Below are 21,863 nucleotides of genomic sequence, written 5' to 3' on the forward strand. Positions count from 1 at the left end.
GTTAAAGCTCTTGAAGTTCTTGAGATCTAAGTGCAGAAGGTGTCTTGTCCTTTCAGTTGTACTAGCAGGAAGGTTAGTGGTTAAATTTCAGGGAATGTATACTGAAGATTCAGATAGTATGGGAACTGTGCTTGCCAAAACTGATCTTCTGTATGTGAAATGTAAATGCATGGTCAGTGGTAAGGGGAAACACAGGTACACAGTGCTGCTGTAGGGAGTCTACAGTTCTCTGGTATAACACAGACTTCAGCTGTGGGTCAGAGATGAAACTGTTCCTGTCAGAATCGGTTGTAGTTTGCCCTGAGGTTCCTTCCAGTCTTTATTGCTCCCAGTCTTTATGGCTCAACCTAAACTGCAGATTTTAAAGAAATTTTTCATTTAACTATTAATTTCTTATTAGTGCACCAGCTTAACACTGTTAGGTTTCTACTCATAAGCTGGGCTGCTGTATTGCCTTCTTGAGTGCCCTTGGTCGCCTTGTTTCTCTGCCCTCTGCTAAAGCTCCCTTCACAGTCCAATCTAGATAGCTTTATATCATCCCTCTTGCCTCTTTTTTCTTTGGGGCTGGAAAAACAGCTTGCACAAGAAGCTGTCTTTCCACGTCTCCATGCAGAGAACAGTGGTAGAACAGCAGCTGCCAGCTAGAGGATTGCAAGGTTGCTGACTAAAGCTATGAAAGGGACACCATCTGTAAAAGTATTTCCTAGATAAATTTTTAATAATTCTTGTTTAACTGTGGGAACTGCTGCTGGCTTCTTACCTAGAGTGCAAAATTGAAAGCAGGGATTCAAAAATTTACCACCCACAACTAAAATATAAACTTTGTGTTCTCTGTTTCCCACTGTGAGGTTTTCTCTGTGATGAACATTTTGAAAAATTATTTTTGTCCGTTGTTTCAAATTTTGTCTGTTCACCTTAACAATAGGGGCAGCTGTGCATTTGCTTGTACAGCCCTAATGCTTTTCCACCCTAATCCTTAGCAGATACAGTCCAGACACAGCAACTGGAAAAAAGCGTATGAGAAACAACCTCTTGTTCCCTTCTCAAGAGGAGGAGCTGGTAACCCATGGCTGCTGAGCTCTGCCACTTATGTGTCACTGCTGATAGGTTGTGTCATGACTGTGCTCTGCCTGTGCCAGCATGCATGTCTGGTAGTGTGTGCTAGTGCCATACAGATGTGTGATACATGCCATATATCTCATATATGGTACCATATTATACACACACTAAATTAGGATACAGATATAACCTGCAGAGGTTAGGCTGGCACAGGGGTTGCTCTGTCCTCTGGGTGATGTCCATGAATGGCAGTGACCTGATGACCAAGGCTGGCAGGTTGCTTCTTGTGGTGTCCAGTCACACTCTCAACCAGGTTCTTCATGATAAACTGGTAGGACTGGTGGCATCTCTATGTGTGAAATAATGCTGGATCTGCTGCTCCCTGAGGCCCTCTGGCCATAAGCCCTGCTTTCAGGTGAATTGGGGTGTCGAATGTTCCTGCTGTTGAGCAAGCTCCAATCTAATCCATAATTATTTGGTGTTACTGAATATCAAGGGACTTGAGTTATCCTATGGCTCCCTGGAGGACTCAAACCTAGCTTTTCATCTGTGGACACTGTGGTATTCTATAGGCAGGTTGACTGCTTCATAGAGAAGAAGACTTAAGTGTAGCTTTTGGGAAGATGTGTGGGAAGAGGGAAGTTTTATCTGAAATAATTTTGTAGTAGTGTGAGTGCAGCTTTCTTTGTCCCTTCAAACTGGAGGCCCATGGCTGGCTTTTCTGCAGGTAGCTGTTGGCAATGCTTTCTCATTTTGTTGCAAAAATGAGTCTTCAGAATTTACTTCTCAGGCTGTGATTGCCTTTCCTTTTGGAGAAGGAGAGGGAAGAAGTAAGGGAGGATGCCTTGGCTTCACTACATTTTTAATCACAGCAAGCAAGAGTCAGAGTTCCCATTGATTAATTCAGGTTATAGCTTGTGCTCTTATCTTGCCCATCAGATTTCACACCAGAGCTCAACATTGTGATTATAAAATGCAATCACAACCAAATAAAGAGGCCAACTGAAAACTCTGAGTACCTTCATTTAGTAATTGCAGCTAGTTTAGTGGGACAAAAAATACTTTCAAAAACTGCACAGATGAGACTGTGTGGTCTGACCTATGAGCTGTTCTTCATGGGTTTTCTGTGTCTGTAGAGAGGACACTTGCACAGCAGTTTTATTTATATCCAGGCTGCCAGCTCAAGGAAGGAAAGCTTCAGCAGAAGCTGACAGAGACTTGGGGCCTCTTACTGCATCACTTGCTTAGCAGTAAATTCTCTTTTGAAGCCCTCTCACTGTGTTTTGTAAGCACTCCTTTTTCCCTCTTGCAAAAGTGGATGGCTTGTATTGTGTGCCTAGGCTGTGATGGTGTAGGAGTCCCTTCTGTCACCAGCACCTGTATTCCTTAATCAGCCCTACTCTTCTTTCTGGTTAAATTAATGAATTTTTCTGCCAGTTGAGGAAGATGATCAGCTAAATGCCTTTGCGTGCTTGGCCTCTGGAGGGAGCAGACAAGCAAAAAACCAAAGAGACCTCGACATACAGGAGCAAGCAGGGTGCTTCAGCATCTCGGTAGGAAGAGTTTCTAGTCCTGGCTTTCAGGGACTCTGAGGTGCCCATGTCTGAAATAAGTATTGCCAGCAATGGAAATACTTGAGGTTTTTTTAGGGTTTTCAAAGTAGGTCACCTTCAGAAGCAGCTGACTGAAGTATGGTCTTAGGTGCACATCTGGCACTGGCAGCAACACGATGGATACTGCTGTTGGCAGCTGGAGTAAGTACAGCAAAGAGCAGCAGAAATACTGGAGGATCCCCATGGGACGCCCAGAAGGTTACGTACATTCCACTATCAGTGGTGCTGGCTGTCAGGGAGGATTCAGCCTTGTGACAGTCCTCAAGACAATGACAGGACACTGCAGGGACTGTGTTTATCCTCTGTGCTTAGAGGGGAAAGCCAAGTGCTGCACAGAGCTTGAGGAAACAGCTTCTGACTTGCAAGACTTTGAAACTAACTGTAGCAGACAGTTGTGGGGATGGGGAAAGGGGCATTAATGAGGTTTCTGAGAAGAATTTTAGTCTTTTGCTGCCTGACCTGTTGGAAAGATCCTCCCTGCTCATGAAGATGTATAGAGAGACTACAGTGGTTAAAGCTGTGGTCTTGAAGACTTGGCAAGAAGCCCAAGACACTGAAAAGGTGTGGAAGACCTTGCTGCCTTTTTACCCATTGGACAGTGACTATCCCAACTCGCCTTGCAGGTTGCTCTGGAACACATTGGGATGGTAATAATGAGCTGTTGCAGCAGGTCGCTGACCAGAAGGAGTCTTTCAGCAGCTCTGACACAGGGACCCTTGTGTCTTGAACAAGTAACAATATGCAGCTAGATCATAAGCTTTGCTGAAAATGGCAGAAGTAGCCAGTGCTGAGTAACTGTGTGATGGAATATACAGAGATGGATTTTCAGATCTGATTCTGGCACCCCTGTCAAGTTGAAAGCATCTTAAAAGTTCCCCTCCGACCCATTGATGTGTTGTCCAGTCTTACTATATTCCTCTCAAATGACTGGGTCAGAAGGAATGGGCACCTGTATCTCACTGTGGTTGTCAGCTGCATCCCCTTGATAGCACCTTATACCACTTCCAGCCTAGTAATGTGTCTGGTTTGCTGCTGTTAACCAGAGTATGGGCAAGGGAGCAGAAACCTCTTCCCGAAACGGCACCAATTTCACAAAGGTGTTGGAAATGTGCAACAGCCATGGGACTGTTTCATTAAAAGTGTGAGTGTGCCACCTGTAAGTGGAACAAATACTGTTACTGGTGTATTGCTATCCTGGCACCGGACTAATGAAACAGTTGCTGAAAAGTGGAAAAAGCCAGTATTAGCTCGTGCTTCTCTGCATTAAATTATGCTTTAATCCTCAACAACTCCCTTCTCTGCCCCTCCTCCCCCCAGTTTGAATTGGTTCTATCGTATTTCCAGGTGTATGCTTTGTCCACAAATGTAGAAAGAGTGATCTCAGGCTTCATGAAAGGTTTTAAACTAAACTGATGTAAAGCTACTGTTTAGGACTACAAAAGTCTAGGTTAACTGTAATATTTAGTATAGGATAATACAGAAAATATTGTCTGGTTACAAAGAGAGAACATAATGCAGTCAGTAGCAGATTATGTGGGTTTATAGGCAGTTTAGGTTAACCTATCAATAGTTATATAGGCAGATGTTGGAGAATCAAAAAACACTGAAAATGTGTGTCTTATCTAGGACATGGGGAGGCATTTAGAGGAAACAGCTTGAGTGCCAAGAAGCCAATAACTTTATATTGAGAAGACAGCATGAGTGTTTCTAATTACTTGTGTAGATTGACATCTAAATCAATTGCAATAATAACAGGGGGAAGGAAGGAGAGTATGACACCTAATAGTTTCCTTCTTTAATACCCAAGCCTTCCTTAAAACATGTAATTTCCTTATTAATGGTTTTCAAAATATTATTTACTCTTGAACAGGTTTGGGGATTTGTTTTGATGCATGCATGCCTAGAGAGGACAAGTTGTAAACCACTGAGCATTCCCCAAACAAGAATTCTGAGAAATTTAAACTTCCATGATAATTTCATATTTATCACTGATCCTCAGAACAAACAGAAGAACACAGTATGTGAGGAGAAAATGAGATCCAGTGGAGATCTATCAATCAAATTCAGATTAGGGGCTCCTGCCTGTTTATGTATTTTTTAATAGTTTTCACTGTAACAATAATGAATGCACCTAGTTTGCACTAGGTTTGAAAACAAATAACATCCTTGCATCTCATTGGAATGTCCTGTGCCCTGGGTTGTGCCCACTGTCTCTTGTTCACCCACGATGTGTAGCCAAGAAGAGTCTGGCTCTCTCTTCTCCTCCACCTCAATTACATAGTTGCAGACAAGAGTAAGATTTCCCCACATCATTCTTTTCTCCAGGCGGAGCAAACCCTGATGTATGCATCTCTCCCCAGTATCATGTGCTCCAGCTCCTTCAGGAAGCTTGTTAGTCATCTGCTGCTCATTTTTTTCATGATGGGGAGCCCCAAAATGGGCACAGCTCTTTGGACACAGTGTCAGTGTAATGGTGTTCTTCACTGCAGTCCGAACCAGGCACCTGGTGTATGATTTGTTGTCTGCTGCTGAGCTGTTGAAGCACTTGATCTGAATCACAAGATTGGAACTTGACTCCAAGGATCTGAGAACTCCTGACTCACCTCCCTGTTAGAGAAGGTAACTGAGTGACTGACTGAGCAGCAATGGAAAAATACATATGGGAAGGATTGCATAAAAAATGTAGAGGTTCTCTTTTTTGCATTTTCTTTTTAAACTAGCTTTTATCTTCAGTGGAATTAGAAGTGCCTGTATCTCTATTGAAAACTGCACCACAGACTATGGTACTGGTTACTGTCATAACCACAGATAGAAAGATCTGAAAGTGTTTGGGAATCTTAGAGCTAAGCTTCAAAGGTGTGATTTGTATCTACTGAATCTCGGCTCAGAAAAGTAAATTCTAGAATAGAGGGTAGGACATATGTCTCATACCAGAAGGACTTTCAAAGGTGTACTTGCTTGAGCTGTGAGGTTCTGGAGTTTTCTTAAGCCTATAATCAGTCTGAATGTTCATTCTGCAGGATCATTTGTTCATCCTTTTATTTAATTGGCTTGCAGCCTTTCTTCTAGGGAGGAAATATTTCTGAGGAAATAAGTGCAACCGCTGGAATAATTTAATTGTTGTTATTCTGAAGCTCTGTCTGTCCCAGCCCCATTTTAAACTCCCTTTCTGTGTCTATCTGGATTTGATGGGTGGACTGTTTGGTGGAGGAGAAACTGGTTGGATGGTCACATCTAGAGGGCAGTGTTCAGTGGCTCAGTGCCTAGATGGAGAGCAGTGTGAAGAGCTGTCCCTTGGGGTCTGTACTGGGACCAGTGCTGTTTAATGTCTACATCGATGACATAGTAGGGTCAAGTGCACCCTCAGCAAGTTTGCAGATAACACCGAGCTGAGTGGTGTTATCTCACCACACCTGAAGGATGGGATGCCATCCAGAGGGACCTGGATGAGCTCAAGGAGTGGCCCATGGGAATCTCATGAGGTTTAACAAGATCAAATGCAAGGGGCTGCACCTGGGCTGAAGCAATCCCCAGTATCAACACAGGCTGGGGGATGAACAGATTGAGAGTAGTCCTGCTGAGAATGACTTGAGGATACTTGTGGATGGAAAGCTGGATGCAAATGGGCAATGTGCAAGTCGCAGCTCAGAAAAACAACCATGTCCTGGGCTGAATCCAAAAGCAGTGTGGGCAGAACATTGAAGGAGAGAATTTTGCCCCCCTACTCTGTTCTTGTGAGTCCCCACCTGGAGTGCTGCATCCAGCTCTGGGTCCTCAGCACAGGAAAGACATAGATCTGTTGGAGCCAGTCCATGGGAGGGCCATGACTACAATCCCGGGGGTGAAGCACCTCTCATTATGAAAAAAGCTTGAGAGAGTTAGGGCTGTTCAGCCTGGAGAAGAGAAGGTTCTGGGGACACTTTCTGGACGAGGGATGATGGTCCTAAAGTGAAAGAATTCAGTTTTAAATGAGTTATAAAGCAGAAGTTTTTTACAATGGGAGTGCTGAAACACTGGAACAATTTGCCCAGAGAGGTGGTGGATACTGTGTTCCTGGAAACATTCCAGGTCAGGTTGAACAGGGCTCTGAGCAACCTGGTCTAGCCGAGGATGTCTCTGCTCATTGTAGGGAGGGATGAACTAGATTATTTTAAAGTTCCCTTCTAATTCAAACTATTCTATGATATAACCAAAAGCCTTATTTATTTGTCACTGCCTTAGTGTTGGGAACCCCTAAAGTCACAGTTTTCTATCTGCAATATTTAAGACAAAAGAGTCTTCAGCTTGATCTTCTAAGTGTCAGAAGTTGAAGAGCCCTTCCATGGCCAAGTACTCACTGTCACAGACTGGTGAATAGGAACAACGGGCACCAGGGGTTCAAACAGCACCAGCTTTTACTGAACTACTGGATCACATACTGCATGAGACAAGTGCAGGCTGTCTTGGTTTTTGAGACAAAACTTCAGGAGGAAACACTCCAGAATGAGTGTTCCTCCCCTTTTCCTCCATCAATGAGACAAATGGGTCACAAGAAGTGAAAGCAGGAAAAATAAACCAAACTGTTTATTAACACGCAAACAAAACAGGATAGAACAGGATAAAAAAAACCCTCAAAATACAACACATTCCCAGAGAGAGCAGACACGCGGGCTCGGAACAGCCGGGGCCACGCCGTGGCCGCCCCCGCAGGCTCCCCGGACCGGCGAGGAGGGAAGGGAAAAAAGAACAAGAAAAAAAACAACAGAACCTTTTCCCAGCTATCTGGAACACAAAGGAGTCCCAGAAAAGCAGCACAGTGCTCCCAGCGCACTCCCTCCCAAGCCCTGCCCAGACCCTGCAGCCCTTGGGCCGAACCGTTCAACGCCACCTCGGGTCCTGGCTCTGGCCCCGCCCCCGGGTCCATCCTAAAGGCAGAGCATCCTTGGGCATTGAGCAGATGGTTAAGGAATAAAGTGGCTTCATAACATCACCCCAGGACAACAGGTAAAAGGACATTTCTACTGCTTGGACCTCAAGAAAAGAAAAAAAGGAGATCAGACATAGTGTTTCAGTCCATCCTCAGGTACTTCACTTTTTCTCCCCAGGTGGAGCACTTGGCACTTTCCTTTCTCAAACTTTATAAGGATTCTGTTGACTCATTTCTGCAGACTGTCAGAGTCCCTTTGAAAGGCAGCACACTCATCTGGTGTTTCACCTACTCCTCCCAGTTTTGTGTCATCTGCAGAGGGTACAGTCTGTGTCATCATCCAGGCCATTAATGAAGATGTTAATACTACATAACTCCAGGGTTACACCTCAAGTGACTGACCTCAAACTTGAGCTCATGCCACTGATCACAACCCTTTGAGTCTGGCAGCTCAGTCAGTTTTCAATCCACCCCACTGTCCATTGATTTTGTACACATTTTATCAGTTTCCCTACAAGGATGTTATGAGAGACCGTTTTGAAAGCCAACATAGATAACACCCACTGCTCTCCCTTCCTCCACCAGGTCACTTACACGATCTCATCACAGAGAGGCATAATCTCCACTTTGTAAATCAATCCTCACTACTCCCCAGCACCTTGTTTTCCTTCATATGTTTGGAAATCATTCACATCACTTTCCCAGGGTCTAATGTGAGCTGGCTGCCCTGTACGTTCTTGGATCCTCCTTTTTGCCCTTCTTGAAGAAAGCGGTGACATTTGGGTTTTTTCCCAGTCCCTAGGAACCTCCCATGATCACTGGCACTTTTCAGAGTGATTAGTGAAGTGACCTCACAATGACATCAGCCAGCTCTATGGTGTTATAACTTACATAATTCAAATCTAGAAGAAGCAGCACATTCCGTGAATTGCAGGAGTTGCAGGGAGGAAAAAACCTCATCCTTAGTTGTACGTGACAGTGAACTTTAATCTTTGCAATTAAGGTAAGTTAATGTTTGATTAATGTCATATGTTTACTCAAGTTTTGACATGTATGACAAATATCTAAATGCAGCTCTGTAAGACTTCTGTAAAGTTACATTATTTTATCTTCCAGGTACGTGGATTAGGTGTATTCCATCAGATACATTCTAGTTTTAATGTCTCCACTATGGCTGCTTTGCTCCTCTCGTTTGGATACATCATGTCCTACCATCTCTCCACTGAAACTTTGAATACTGAACACAAGATCAAATCCACAGTACAAGAAAGGATTCAGATGTATGGCATATATGGATCTATACTATCCTCCAAGAGTAGGGGGTAAAAGATTCACAGTTCTAAACAGAAGACAAGCAGGTTACTGCTCCCCCCCAAAAAAGTAAAAATAATTTCTCTTGGTGGTGTTATCAGTGTGGGAATCTACTGGGCTGAGGTGTTATGGAATCAATATAGTTCACCACAGAATATGTATATCAAATAATTTCCTACAGAACAAAGAAGTTGGATACTACTTCCATAACAGAAGGCCAGAGAGAGGCTAATTACTATTTGTTTCAGATACGCTGGAAGGAGCAGCTGAGTTTATATTTAGATTTTAATGTAGTAGAGGCCTAAGTCAACTAAGTTGGAAAGGTGAATGGGTGCCAGGGCAAGGGAAAGAGGGATGTGGAGCAGAAGTGTGACTTGAATGCCTTTCCTTAGCGGAAGTCCCTTGCTACATTTCTAACTCCATAAAGTAGGTTGGTGAGAGGTGTTGTCCCAGTTAGGTAACTCACCAAGGTGTTTCCCATATATTGAGTCTTCTCTCTCCAAACAGGCTAGGTGACAATCTTTTACCACTACTCATGAAACCAAGCAAGTTAATAAATAGATTATTTTAATAATAGGCTTTATTAATAAGATGTGAAGACCTGCTGCAAGATCATCAAAATGTTGGTTGAAAGGTACCTCTGAAGGCTGTTTTTTGGCTGTTTTGTTGGACCAAGTCAGCACTAGACTATATCAATCTTGGCTTTGCCTGAGTCTTGGAAAGCCTCAGTGACAGAGATCCCTCCTCTCCTCTGGACAATCTATTCTAGTGCCCAGCTACTCACTCATGATTTTATTTCCTGATGCTCAGTCTGAACCTCCCAAGTTGTAAACTGTGCCAATTTCTCTGTTAGACCTGCTGGCAGTGATAAGAAGAGTTTGGCTCCAATACTTTTCAAATGATCCTTCAAACACTTGTAGGCTGTTAGGTTACTTCATAGCTTCCTTTCTACCAGCTAAGTCCAGCGCCTTCAGCCTCTGCTCAATAACTTTATCAGCCCTCCACTGAACATGCTCTAATCTTGCCCTGTCTCTCTCAATCAGAGGTATCCAAAACTATTTCAGGCATGGCTTCACCAGTGCCCAGCAGAGATTATCAGCAAATTCCCGTTGATGTGCTGGCCATGGCTCTAATGCACCTCCTTCCAGAAGAGCTATGGGTTCCTGTTCACCACGGCGTGTGCTGTGACCCACAGGATTGTGACTTCGCCAGCCACTTCCCACTCTGTACCCATACATGGGGCAATCCCAGCTGTTCCAGGGGCAGAACTTCATACTTCTTATAAGGATCATGACACCTCTGTTTAATCCTTAAGCTTTTCAGGGTCCTTCTGGATTGAAACAGCAGCTGCTCCCTGACCTTAGTGTTACGTGCTCAGAATGAGCTTTGCATTGCAGCCAGGTTGTTGATGAAGACACTGGATATGGGCACTAGTATTGAGCCCAGAATGCTTTGGTGATTACCAACCAAATATGGAGTTACTGATTGCTACCCTTAGAGCTTCCAATTCATCCAAACAGGTGGTTTGTCCAGTCCATGTTTCTGCTGTTTCCAGATGGGACGGGTGGGAAGGTAGTGTCAAAAGCCATATTCAAACCAAGGTATGTTGTAGCCACCACCCTGCCCTCGCCCACAGGGGCAGACATTTCATCACAGCAGGCACTCAGCAGATCAAGCATGGTTTGCCTTCCTGGGCTGACTACTGCTGATATTTGCTCCCTGACCTTTCCATTGACTGAGATGTGGCTGACTGGCCCATCCAGAGGGCAACCCTCCAGCCCTTTACAACCCCTTCCAACCCAAACCGTCCTATGATTCTATGATTCCCAAGTCTTCCTTCTTGCCTGTGTTTTTAAGGATGGGGTTTGATAGTGGCTTCGCAGTCAGGCCCACCAGGTCTCCCAGTAAGTTTGGGGTGATTCCCATCCAGCCCAGTGGATCTGAATACATAGAGCTTCTCTAACCTCTTGCTTCTCCATTGCTGGGTGCCCAATTCCCTCCCCAGTTGTGTCTGTACAGGTAGGAGTCGAGGAGCTGGCTTTGGCTCCGGAGACAGAGGCAGAAAAAAGGTACTGAGTTCATCAGCTTTTTTGTCAACACCTGTTGTCACAGGGGGCCTCTGTCAGCAGAAGCCCATTTTCCTTGAACTTGCTTTTCCAATTAGCCATCTCCAGAATCTGCTTTGTTCCAGCCAGTGCCCCTCAGCAGTCTCAGCTCCATCTGGACTTTGGCTTTCCTGGTTTTGACACTAAGTGCCTCACACTGTGGGTGTTTTTGTCTGTCAAGTGGTAGTGGTTTACTTAGGACATTAAAACTTTTTTTTTTAGTTTGGCTAATCAAAACCACATAGGAGAGATGGTCTTTCTGACTCTTGGACACTTTTGTTCCAGTAGGTCTACACTTACGAATGAACATGGAAAAATTGCTCCAACTGCAGAAGAAATTGGCAGCTAGCAGGAAGACATGGAAAAAATGTCTGAAATTATAACCCAGTTAAATGTGATTAATACAAATATCAATAAAAACTGAATGGAATTCTTTTGTTTTTTAAAGCTTTAGAAGGAAGATGGAACTAGACAGTGAAGACCAACAGATGACCCTATAGGAAGGCTTAGGGTTGGTCTGCCATTGGGAAATATTCTTGGAAGAGGATCATACACACACACACACACAGAGATTAGTTTGAGGTCTGGACTGGGGTCAAGACTAATTTGATTGATAAAAGCTTAAATTTTAAAGTAGGGAACAAAGCTGGGAAAGGTTCATTTAATCTGCATGATGATAATGTAGTGAGAAAGGAATATCAAAAGGAATATCAGAGGAATGAAAGTGCCGATACTGATATGTGGAGTGAGAAACTGCTGGCTAAAAATTAGCCTCTTGTGGTGGCCAGCATGAAGTTATTGGATTGGTACAAAAAAACAGAGGATCCAAAACCATTGTGTCAAAATGCAAAACTAGCTAGCATGGAGACCTGTGGAGGATTAGCAGTTGTGGCTGGAATAATAGGATGGAATTACATGCATAATTTAGGAAAGATGGAGGAGAAAAAAATGATGGTGAAACAGCATTATACATTAATGACTTCACAGAAAGGGAAGGGATGGTGTGAATAACAGGACATTCCAGTAAAGATTGTTTAGAAAAAGTTAGAAAAAATACTGTATTGTACTGGAATATTAGAGAGCCTGCAGTATCCAAGAGAGCCTGGGAGCTCAATTTAGACAGGGGTGTAGATGTCTGTCATGTCAATTGGAAAAGAAAATAAGTACCTTTAGTTTCTCTATAAATATGGAGATAAAAGATTGTAAGACCTATTCCTAAGTGTACTAACAGACCACTACACTGCAGTGAGAAGATATGCAAGAGTGCTATGAAAACTTTGCCATATTGCTAGGAAGAAATTTGTAGAAACATTAAATATTTTTAGCTACAAGTAAGTAATTTCCATTACTTTGATTTGAAATAAAAAGGAATTCTGAAATGTCAGAATTCTCATTGAATAGAAACACTGTTTTTAGCCATCATAATTTTCCCCAATTAATTGTGGTAGTTGCATCAGGTTGTATCCTCAAGTTGGGCTTGAAGACAGGGTAAATATCTTCTCTCATAAGTATCACAAATTAATTTAAACCCAAACTTTGAAAATTCTAATATGCAGTAAATATATATAAAAGAGGAAATTTAGAAAATACATAGTAGGTGTAATTCTGATTTTCAATGGGGTGAGAGGTAAAGCTAAAGAGATAGAATTCAGAAAACACACAAAATGGCTACAAAACCAGTATTATGCATTTGGGACCATCCTCAACATTATTTCCACAGAATCTCTCATCTCAATCATCTCAATCAGTTATTCAGTAACTAGCAATTAACTGGTTTTTTTAATTTTGGTCTCTCTTATGTTGGCTACAGAGGTTTATAAACATGTACAAAATGCATACACTATATTTGCTGACTTGTAATTCCTATAAAATTCAAATCTAGAGGAAGCAGCATGTTCGATGATTGGATTGGCAGGCAGGCAGAAAATGGATCCTTGATTGTTCATGAGAGTGATCTTTAACCTGTGAAATTCAGGTGAGCTAATATTTGATTAATATCTGATGTTTAGTCAAGTTTGAAACACGTGACAACCATCTAAGTGCATCTCCATGAGATTCCTTGAAGTTGTCATTTTATCTTTTTAGCATATCTAGTTAGGATTTCTTTATCAACAGGTTACACATTATAAACTGAAGTAACTGATTTTTCTCTTCAGAGACAGACTAATTTGTTGTAGCTGTGTTGAAGTCAGTGAAGCTTAGCCTGAAAATCCATTTCATTCTTGATGACCAAGTTTTATCAATAGACCCTCCCCTTTTGTGTTAAAATGCCCAGTATAATATTTTATACTAATTGATTTCAGATTCAGCTCAACCATTTTTCAAACACTACTTGCTTAAAAATTATTGATCTCCCTTTAATCACCAGGAGGCCTTCAGACTGTAACCATCTCCAGGCACAGCCTGATTTATCATGCTTTGAAGGAACCACAGAATCACTGTGACCAGCATTGCTTCCTCTGTGTCTGAGTGTGCCAAGTCACATGGCACACTCCTTGTCTGTGGAAGTTAAGGAAGAATGAAAAATTGATTACAAAAGTAAATAAAATCCTCATCTTTTACAATGTTCTTTCTCCCTCTTTCAATAAAAGCAATTAGAGTTTGACTTCTACTTCCCTATGCTGGGCATGTATTAAGTATATTCTTAAATTACATCTGGGTCTATCATAGATTCCTAAAAGGTAAAAATTCATGAATGTTTATGATTTTAAAAATAATTGAAAATTACTTATGAAAGCAAACCTAAAGCACACTGACTTCTGTCCTAGAATTATCATGTCTCTCCCAGTGTTATCTCATGGATAGTACTCGGAGAGGCTGAGGCACTGGACTTACCAGGCATTTAGGAAGTGGTGAGCATGGAGCATGCAAATGGTCTCACTGTGACTGTGAGGCAGAGTCTGGGTGTGCAGATGCAGTGCTATTCCTAAAACTATGTAGTCACAAGACCACACAACTTCTTGGAGTACCTGGTCTATATGTTGCAGAGATTCCCTTCTCTTCAAAGTGACTGAATTTGTCATACTTGGGATGCTAGTTTAACCAAAAGAGTAAAAAGTAATTCTCTACTGACTGACTGACTGACATCTGATGCAGTATAACTATTACTCAATTATAACTAAACTTAATTCATTTAATGTTATTTTAGGCATTCAGTCAGAGTAGAAACATCTTAGGATTTGATATTCCATAAACTTGAGAACAGTTCATAATCAATCTGAGGTAGGAACATTCCTGCCCATGCTTCTCTCCTATATAACATAATCTTCTCCTGTATATTTAGATGAGGTACTGCTGGGGGAGAATGTTCCACTTCCTGGCAAAGTATCCTGGTGCAGTTAAACAAAAGTATTACAAATAACTGCAAATCCTTCAGGCAAATATCAATCACTTCAGCAGGTGGTGAAGAGAAACGGAAAAATGTTTCTATGGCTGCAGGGCAGACATTCTTCCCTTCTGAAGCAAGACTTATCTTCTCCTGCCTCTCCCAGCAAAAGCTAAGACTGTGTCACATCCTCTTAAAGCATGAAAAACTGACACAGCTTTTGCCTTTTCTTTGCCTATTACTGCACAAAATAACTTTTAGCTCTATCCCAGAATCAAAAGCAATCCAAAACTCATCAAAATCTAACTTGTTCATATTCCCCAATGATACCTGCCCACAAATCTGCAAAGCAATTTTAAGATTCAGGGCTCACAAGGTTTTAATCTGGAGGAGAATAGCTGGTATTTGGTGGCAAATATTTAAGGACTTATTTACAGGAGAACTGGAGATATAATATATATCACTCTTACAATGAAATACTGATGAAAAAATATTCAGTTTATATCCGTTTAAATCAATGTGAAATAGGTTTCTGCTGCATTCCACTACTGTTTATCCCATTACCATGCTCAGCAAAGCAGGGTGTGTATACACGGCTATGTTTGTACATGACTTAAAATGCCTCTGCTGTCAGTAAATAACAAAGCACAAGGTGATGAGAGAGTTCCTCCCTTGCTCTATTTTCACTTATTTTTGTGAAGATCAACCCTGTTAGTGCCAAGCTTTTCCAAGTCAAATAGCTATGACTGAACTTCAAAAGACGAAAGTGTGAGGCAAGTGAAAATATGCCCCTAGTTCAAGGCATTTGGGGAGTACAAAAAATCACATATGGCATAGGATATTGGGGTGTGTGATTTAACAATTTAACATTTAACAAGGTTAAAAAAAATCTACTTTCACATGAAGGAGAAATAATACACTTTTCACATGTCAAATAACAAATACAAAAGCAATCCATTATGATTCATCCTAAAAATTATTTTAACATTGGGCTGATATTACTCACTGAATGACAGTTCTTAGATATGTAAATACACAAAAATAAAGCAGACAGATGTCGTTCAAGTTTTTCCAGACTGAGTTGCACATTGTTCCTGGTCTTCAATCAAGGGAACCTAAAAAGACAAGTTTAATGCTTGTGAATATCTGTGGCTTCTTAAACAGTGAGAGACAAACAGAAACGGAAGCCATTTCACCTGGGCAAATTCAACTATTTTTTATAAAAATATTTTTGACTAAAAGGTAGAAGTCCTTCAGAAATACAACCATGAGTTTTGAATTCAAAACTGTGATTTTGAAACAGAGCACCATTTTGCTGTTTGTATCTACCTTCAAGACTGCTACCACCAACACATTTTATAGAAAGGTTTCAAGTGCCTGGAAAAAAAATATTTTCTCTGTTATCACAATGTGCCTCAATTTATTGACTCAGTGCCCATGATATTTTTAAGTAAGATTCATCTCTCGTGAGGAAGATTTCTTATCAGTCAATAACACCGTGAGTGTTTCTGTCAGTTGAGTTGGTTTGACCTTTGAATTGGAAGTTTGAATTGGAAGAGCCCTTTTAGTTTGAGTTGGAAGAGACCTTTTAGAGCTCATCTAGTCCAACCCCCCTGTGGTGAGCAGCAGCACCTTCCACTAACCTGGGCTGCTCAAAGCTCCATCCAGCTTGGCCTTGAGCATTTCCAGGGATGGGGCATCCACAGCTTCGCTGGGCAATGTGTTCATGTACCTCACCACCCTCACAGTAAATATCTTCCTAATATCTAATCTAAACCTGCCCCCTTTCAGTTTAAAGCCATTCCCCCTTGTCTTACCACTACATGGCCTTGTAAACTATTTTAGGGCAATGCTAAAGATTCCCCTAAAATGCTGAGTTTTAAGATGATGAGTTAATATTTCAACAATCAGGAACAACTATATTTAGTTATATCCACCACCTTTCTTCAGTCTCTGATACATGTGCTGAAACACTCTTTCCAACTTCTGAGTCATGTTCTGTTTATCTCAGAGAACACGAACTTACCTGATGAAGAGGAGAACTTCTCTTCAGATTAATTTGCACTGCTTATAAAAGTACTTTGGTCTGAGCACTTAATTTCATCCAGAGTTTGTGAGGCACTGGACTTCCAGGAGTTTCAGAAAAGGAAGGATGTTTTTGAAGTTAAAGGAGACAAATACTGCCGAGGAGAAGTGGATTTACCATCTCTGACACGCAGCGTTTGCGTGACACTGGGCCAATTGCTCCAACTGAAATACCCCAGGCAGCCATTCTACTTGCCTTACTTTTTTGGGCACTCAAATTTTCAGCTGTTGATTCAAAATAGCAAAATACAGCAAAAAACTATGGACCAACATAGATTTGTAACATTGTAAATTTGGCTAGTTTCCTCAGAACTGACTGTTTTCCCTCAGAAGCATTCTTAGGGAGGGAAGGCTTTGGTTGCATAGATACAACCATCTCAAAAACACTGAGAAAAGAAGTCAAGATTTTCAAAATTAGTTTACACTTTTGACAGTTTTTATTTGAATGTCTGTTAAGGTGGCAAAATTATCAGTCCCTCCAGCTTTTTTCTGTCTTCATCCTGAGCTGACTTTAAGACTTTTCTTCTCTGCAGATTTACCTCTGAGATTTTCACAGGCTTAGGTTCACCACCACCTGTTTAAATACAGCATCTGCTGGAAATGTGTGCTAAGAGAGGAAAAATGTTTTCCACAAGAGAAACCCAAAGTGGTGTTGATTTTAACAGTGTGCAACACACCATAAAAGAAGGAAAGAACAACGCTTTAGAACACAACCATCTAGAACAAGTATTACCAGAGCTTCATTCATAGCAGGACAAACTGGGCTTCAGATGAAGAAAGCAGAATAAGCAAAGTGTCTGCAATAAATGTTTTCCCAATTGGAGTGCTCAATGTGATTTGCCTTACAGAGATTGTGTGTTGGGAAAATTCTTACACTGCTTTATAATTCACGCCAGAGAGCTGCTGATAAGAGACTGGCAATGCCCAGCAAACACACAGCTTCTCCCTGCTGTCTCATTGCCCTTGCAGGCAGGGCTGTGATAATTCACATTCCTGGCCCTGGAGGTGAGGAGAAACTTTCCAATCCCATCCCTCAGCAATCAAAGGCTATATATATGTCAGGTTGTGTAATCCTTCTCCTATCACTCAAAAGCAGACCCTCACATTCCTCCTGGTGATGTGCAACCTCTAGGATGCTTTCCTTCTGCTGATAGGAAGGGACATTAAAGAAAGGTGGGCTGTGGAGAGTTAGGGGGGAACACGGTGACATCTCCAATTCTGAGCATGCAGACACTGGCTGTAGTCCCACCACAGCTGGGAAGGCCCCTTTTGCTGCTATAGTCAAGAAAATAATCTTGTTATGTGAAGTATGGGCAAAATTAAACTGTTCATAACTTCCATTCTAAAGGTTGAATATGAAAAAGTTTCCCAGAGCTCCTCTATCTGTCATAAAGAAGGATACACAGACATGCCTGAAATCAGCTCCTGACTCCCAGGTGTAAGTGCATGCCAAAGCTTTGTAGACTGTAAGTAACCCACTACATCCAGTGCTTAAAGATCTAAAAAGTATTTAAAGTCAAACCTGAGCAAGAACAGTTATGCTCTTGTTTCTGAGGTGCTGGTGGATGCACACCGTATTAAATAAACCTTCCAGCCTCCACAACATTAAAGAATTAACAAACCACTACGGACAACCCCAGACACACTACCTTCTGTTAGCTCTTCCCTGTGTGTAAAATATGATAATAGTACTACTTCAACTTAGAAGGCTGTACAAAGTTAAATTTATGAATGTTTTGAAGGAGTTATGAGACTACCACAGCAAAGTCATCATGGAAATTAATTAATGTGCCTTCAAGGCAAGGTTTGAAGAATGTACAGAGAATATGACATGAAAGATTCCACTTTACATGATGAAAATGAAGAGAAACATTGAAGAACTATACATTAATTAAAGACATCCTTGTACTGAATGAGGCAGGAGTCTTGTGGAAAAAACCACTCTGCAAAGGTAATTTAAAAACTGATTCATATCACATGCAACATATAATACTGTAGAGGAGGGCTTTGTCTTTGGAGCTTTCATGTTTTCTGTATAGTTTCCTTAAGATTTCTTGAAAATCTCTTTATTTTTTTTCCCCACTGCATCACTCCCAGTCTGAATGCTGTGAACCAGCTATCAGAGGAAATTACAGTTGTAGAAGAACACTTCTTTCTCCATGTGACATGCTGTGCTTATGGGCTCCACGACCACTTGAGAGCTAGCACTGATAGGCTCATGTTCCTCGGGGCAGATTCTCCCGTGCCCCCATCCATCCCTCTCCTCCCAGCCACTGTCTACTGCCTGAATACCCTCCCTGTAGATACCCTCATACCCCTTTCTCCAGCTTCCAGCCATAACCCTCCATCTTTTCACGCCCCACATTCACTCTCTGCTGTCCTATTTCCCAGTCCTGGGAATTCATCCTCTCTGTTTCCTTTCTCTCATCACTAAACCCATGTATCTTGCACTGAGACCAGCCACTCTTTCCCATATGTTCCTCGGACACCAATAGGCTAAAGATTAATTAATATTACAGAAGATTCTTCCTTCTTTTGGTTTTGTTGCCAAAGGAGACCCTGGAAATTAGGAGGCACAGCTACAGTAAGACAGGTGGGGTTTTTCTTCTGTAATATGACCAAAACTGTGCAGTTCGGTCTTTAGAGGGGTAGAATATTAAGTGGAGTCCCTTGACGTAAGGCTAGCGTGGGAAACAGCTGAAATGAAAACATCATTTGACACTCTTTAGATTTGGCAGAGTTATAAACAATGAAAATTAAGTATTTCATTGATAAGGCAACATTAGGAATAATTATTACTGTATGCACCAGAAACCCTAAATCTGTGTAGCTAAACTTTTATTGAGGTGTGTGAACCCAAACATGAGAACACCACTTGAATGTGTAGATGGAAAGATTGTTGCCCAGCACCTCAACAGAATAATTGCCTCTTAATAGTGATTTAGTAGGAGACACATCAGGAATACCAAAGTAAGTGCTTTCCTCCTCCTTCTTCTTATACTGACTATGGCCTTTCAGGTAAAGTTTATAAAGGTGATATAATTGCTTGGCAAAAAGAAGAAAACAAAAGGAGTAAGAATGGGAAGTGGAAGGATTAAATGTATCTTACATTTAAATTTTGGTAAATTGGCAGTGAAGATGAGTCAGTGCGGTGTTTGGCATCTAACACCACTTCTGGCAACGTTTTGAGCAGGAGCTGCCCGAAGCCACAAGCCCCGGGGCGTGCGCTCCCGTAGCACTGCTGTGTCCCAGAAACAGCAAAACCAGTAAGGGGAGAGCAAAAGAAGAACTCAAGGTGGGTGTTAAAATTTTGAGGAGGGGAGTTCAACCACTAGTATGTGAGTGATGAGGAGAAACAAAGATTATGTTTATTTCTCCCCTTCTAAAACCGAGTACTAAGTGGTCCTGCTGCTGCAGGGCCAGCCCGGCCTGAAGGGACCCCGCGGGGGGAACCGCGACCGCAGCTGGATGGGAAGGACACGCTTGTGCCTTTCCCCGGTGCCATCGATTCATCCGAGGCCACAAGTGGCTGCAAACAGCGCACGCAAACACCTGGATGGAAAAATCTGGGGAAACGGCAGGATCCGCCCGGAAAGCCGGAGGGCGCGGGCTGTTTGGCTCTCGGGGATAACCCGACTGAACGCGCCCGAGCACCAAAGGGCCGCTCGGCCGCCCTTGTGTCGGAGCGCAGCCCCGCAGCCGGAACGCGGACCCGCGGCTCTCGGGGCGCTGAGGGCGGGGCGCGGCCCCACCTGGGCACCGGGCCCGCCCCGCCGCGCCGGGCCCGGCCGCGTCCCGCCCCGCCCCTCCCCGCGCCGTCAGGTGCCGGGGCGGGCACTGCGCCTGTGCGGCGGCCGCGGGCGCAGCCAGCCCAGCCGGCCCCGGCGGGACGCGGCGGCGGCACCACCGGCCGGGGAAGATGGCGGAGCCGGGGGCTGCGCGCAGCCACCCGCGGGCCACAGGTAAGGGATGGGGCTGCGGCCCCGCGAGGTGCCGGGGGACGGCGGCTCCCCTGCCCGCATCCCGTGGCTTCCCCCGGTGCCGTCCCGTCCCGTCCCGTCCCGTCCTGTCCCTCGCCGCCTGGACCGGCGCTGCCCGAGCCCCGGGGAGGGGGCAGGTGGGGGTCGCTCCCTGGCAGGTGCCGCCGGTCCGGCCGCCATCTCGGAGGGATGGGGCGGCTGCTCCCGGCGGGAGCCGCGGCGGTGCCGGCGCCGGGCGGCCGCTCCCGAGGGGACACGGAGCGGGTCCCGCCCGCGGCTCCCGGCGAACCCCGTCCTTCCCCTTTGTGGAGCGGGAGGTGTTTGCCATGAGGTGGCTTTTGTGCCGCCGCGATTTCCCCGGCCGCCGGCGGTGCTGCCGGGGCGGGCGGGCGGCAGCTCGGCCGTGCCCCGAAGTGCAGAGCGGGGAGGCAGCGATTTGTAAACCTCGTTCTCGGCGGTGCCTGGGCCTGCCTGTGCCGGTGCTGCCCAGCCCGGGCAGCAAACTGGTTGAGCGGGTATCGAGCGTGAGCGCCGCACACAGAGCCCTTATATAGACACGGCTTCTGGTTAAGGTCCCTCCTCGCTGCTCAGCGAACGTAACTTTTAATTTCCGAGGGCGAAAAGGATGTGTGAGATGTGGTGGAGGTTGCTGCAGTGTATGGAGTAGCACCTGACATGGGATCAGGTCCCCCAGCACCATGAGATGTTGGGGCCAAGGCTGGTTGTCGTGACCTTGGCCCTTGGCTTCACATGTAGGTGTTAGGGTGGGTCTGGCTGCGGTGTCTTCACATGACTTCCCCTGGGCTCGAGTATGAGATGAGTGGTGATTAAGGTGTTATGTAGGTGTTCATTACACTTTTACCTTAATTGGCTGGTATAGAGCCTCTGCTTTGTGGATGGTAAACCATCTAAACCTGGTGCATAAGAGGGAATTAATTTCCCCGTTTGTCCTAAGCCACTGTAGTGACTAAAAGTAGCTTTGCAATTGCTTTGGGAGATAAAGAAGGATTACTGTCCCAAATTTATGGAGTGGGAATCTGAGACTTTGACTTCTCTGAGGTAACACAGTGTGAGGGGCCAAGGAAGGCATTGGGAACACCTGTGTTTGCTGCTCCTCACCCTTCTCCATGTGCTTAGCAATTGTGGCTTCTGCTGTAAGGCTGTTGCTGTTGAGCAGTCAGGCACTTCTAGGGCTTGGGTTTCCATTTTTAAGTATTTCACATGGAAGACAGGAGAAAATTAATGCTTAGAAATCATATTTGCGAGGGTTTTTTTCACCTCTTTTCTAAAGTATGAGGAATTCTTCCTAATATTCACTTGCACTCTTCCCAGATATTTTCTGTGTCTTTCTAGTTTATGCTTTCTAACTTCAGAGGCAAGTGTTGTGAAAAGCCTTCACTCCTTATATTGACCAGTACATTATCTATTTTTCACCCTGTATGACATTGGGAATCCACAGAAAAGGCAGCAGGTGCTATA

The 21,863-nt window shown here is 43.6% G+C and overlaps 1 protein-coding gene across 2 annotated transcripts in view; it reads left to right on the plus strand.

Moving 5' to 3' along the window:
* The first annotated feature begins 20,258 nt into the window (after positions 1-20,258).
* Positions 20,259-21,863, plus strand: part of MAP7D2 (MAP7 domain containing 2) — an 81,253-nt gene continuing 79,648 nt past the window's right edge. For both annotated transcript variants that reach the window (XM_069001223.1, XM_069001312.1), the window contains exon 1: positions 20,259-20,366. In XM_069001223.1, coding sequence (XP_068857324.1) covers positions 20,324-20,366 — 43 coding nt within the window. In that variant the 5' untranslated portion in view covers positions 20,259-20,323. The remainder of the gene's footprint in view (positions 20,367-21,863) is intronic.

Source organism: Aphelocoma coerulescens, chromosome 1 (genome assembly GCF_041296385.1).
Source record: "Aphelocoma coerulescens isolate FSJ_1873_10779 chromosome 1, UR_Acoe_1.0, whole genome shotgun sequence".
Classification (NCBI taxonomy): domain Eukaryota; kingdom Metazoa; phylum Chordata; class Aves; order Passeriformes; family Corvidae; genus Aphelocoma; species Aphelocoma coerulescens.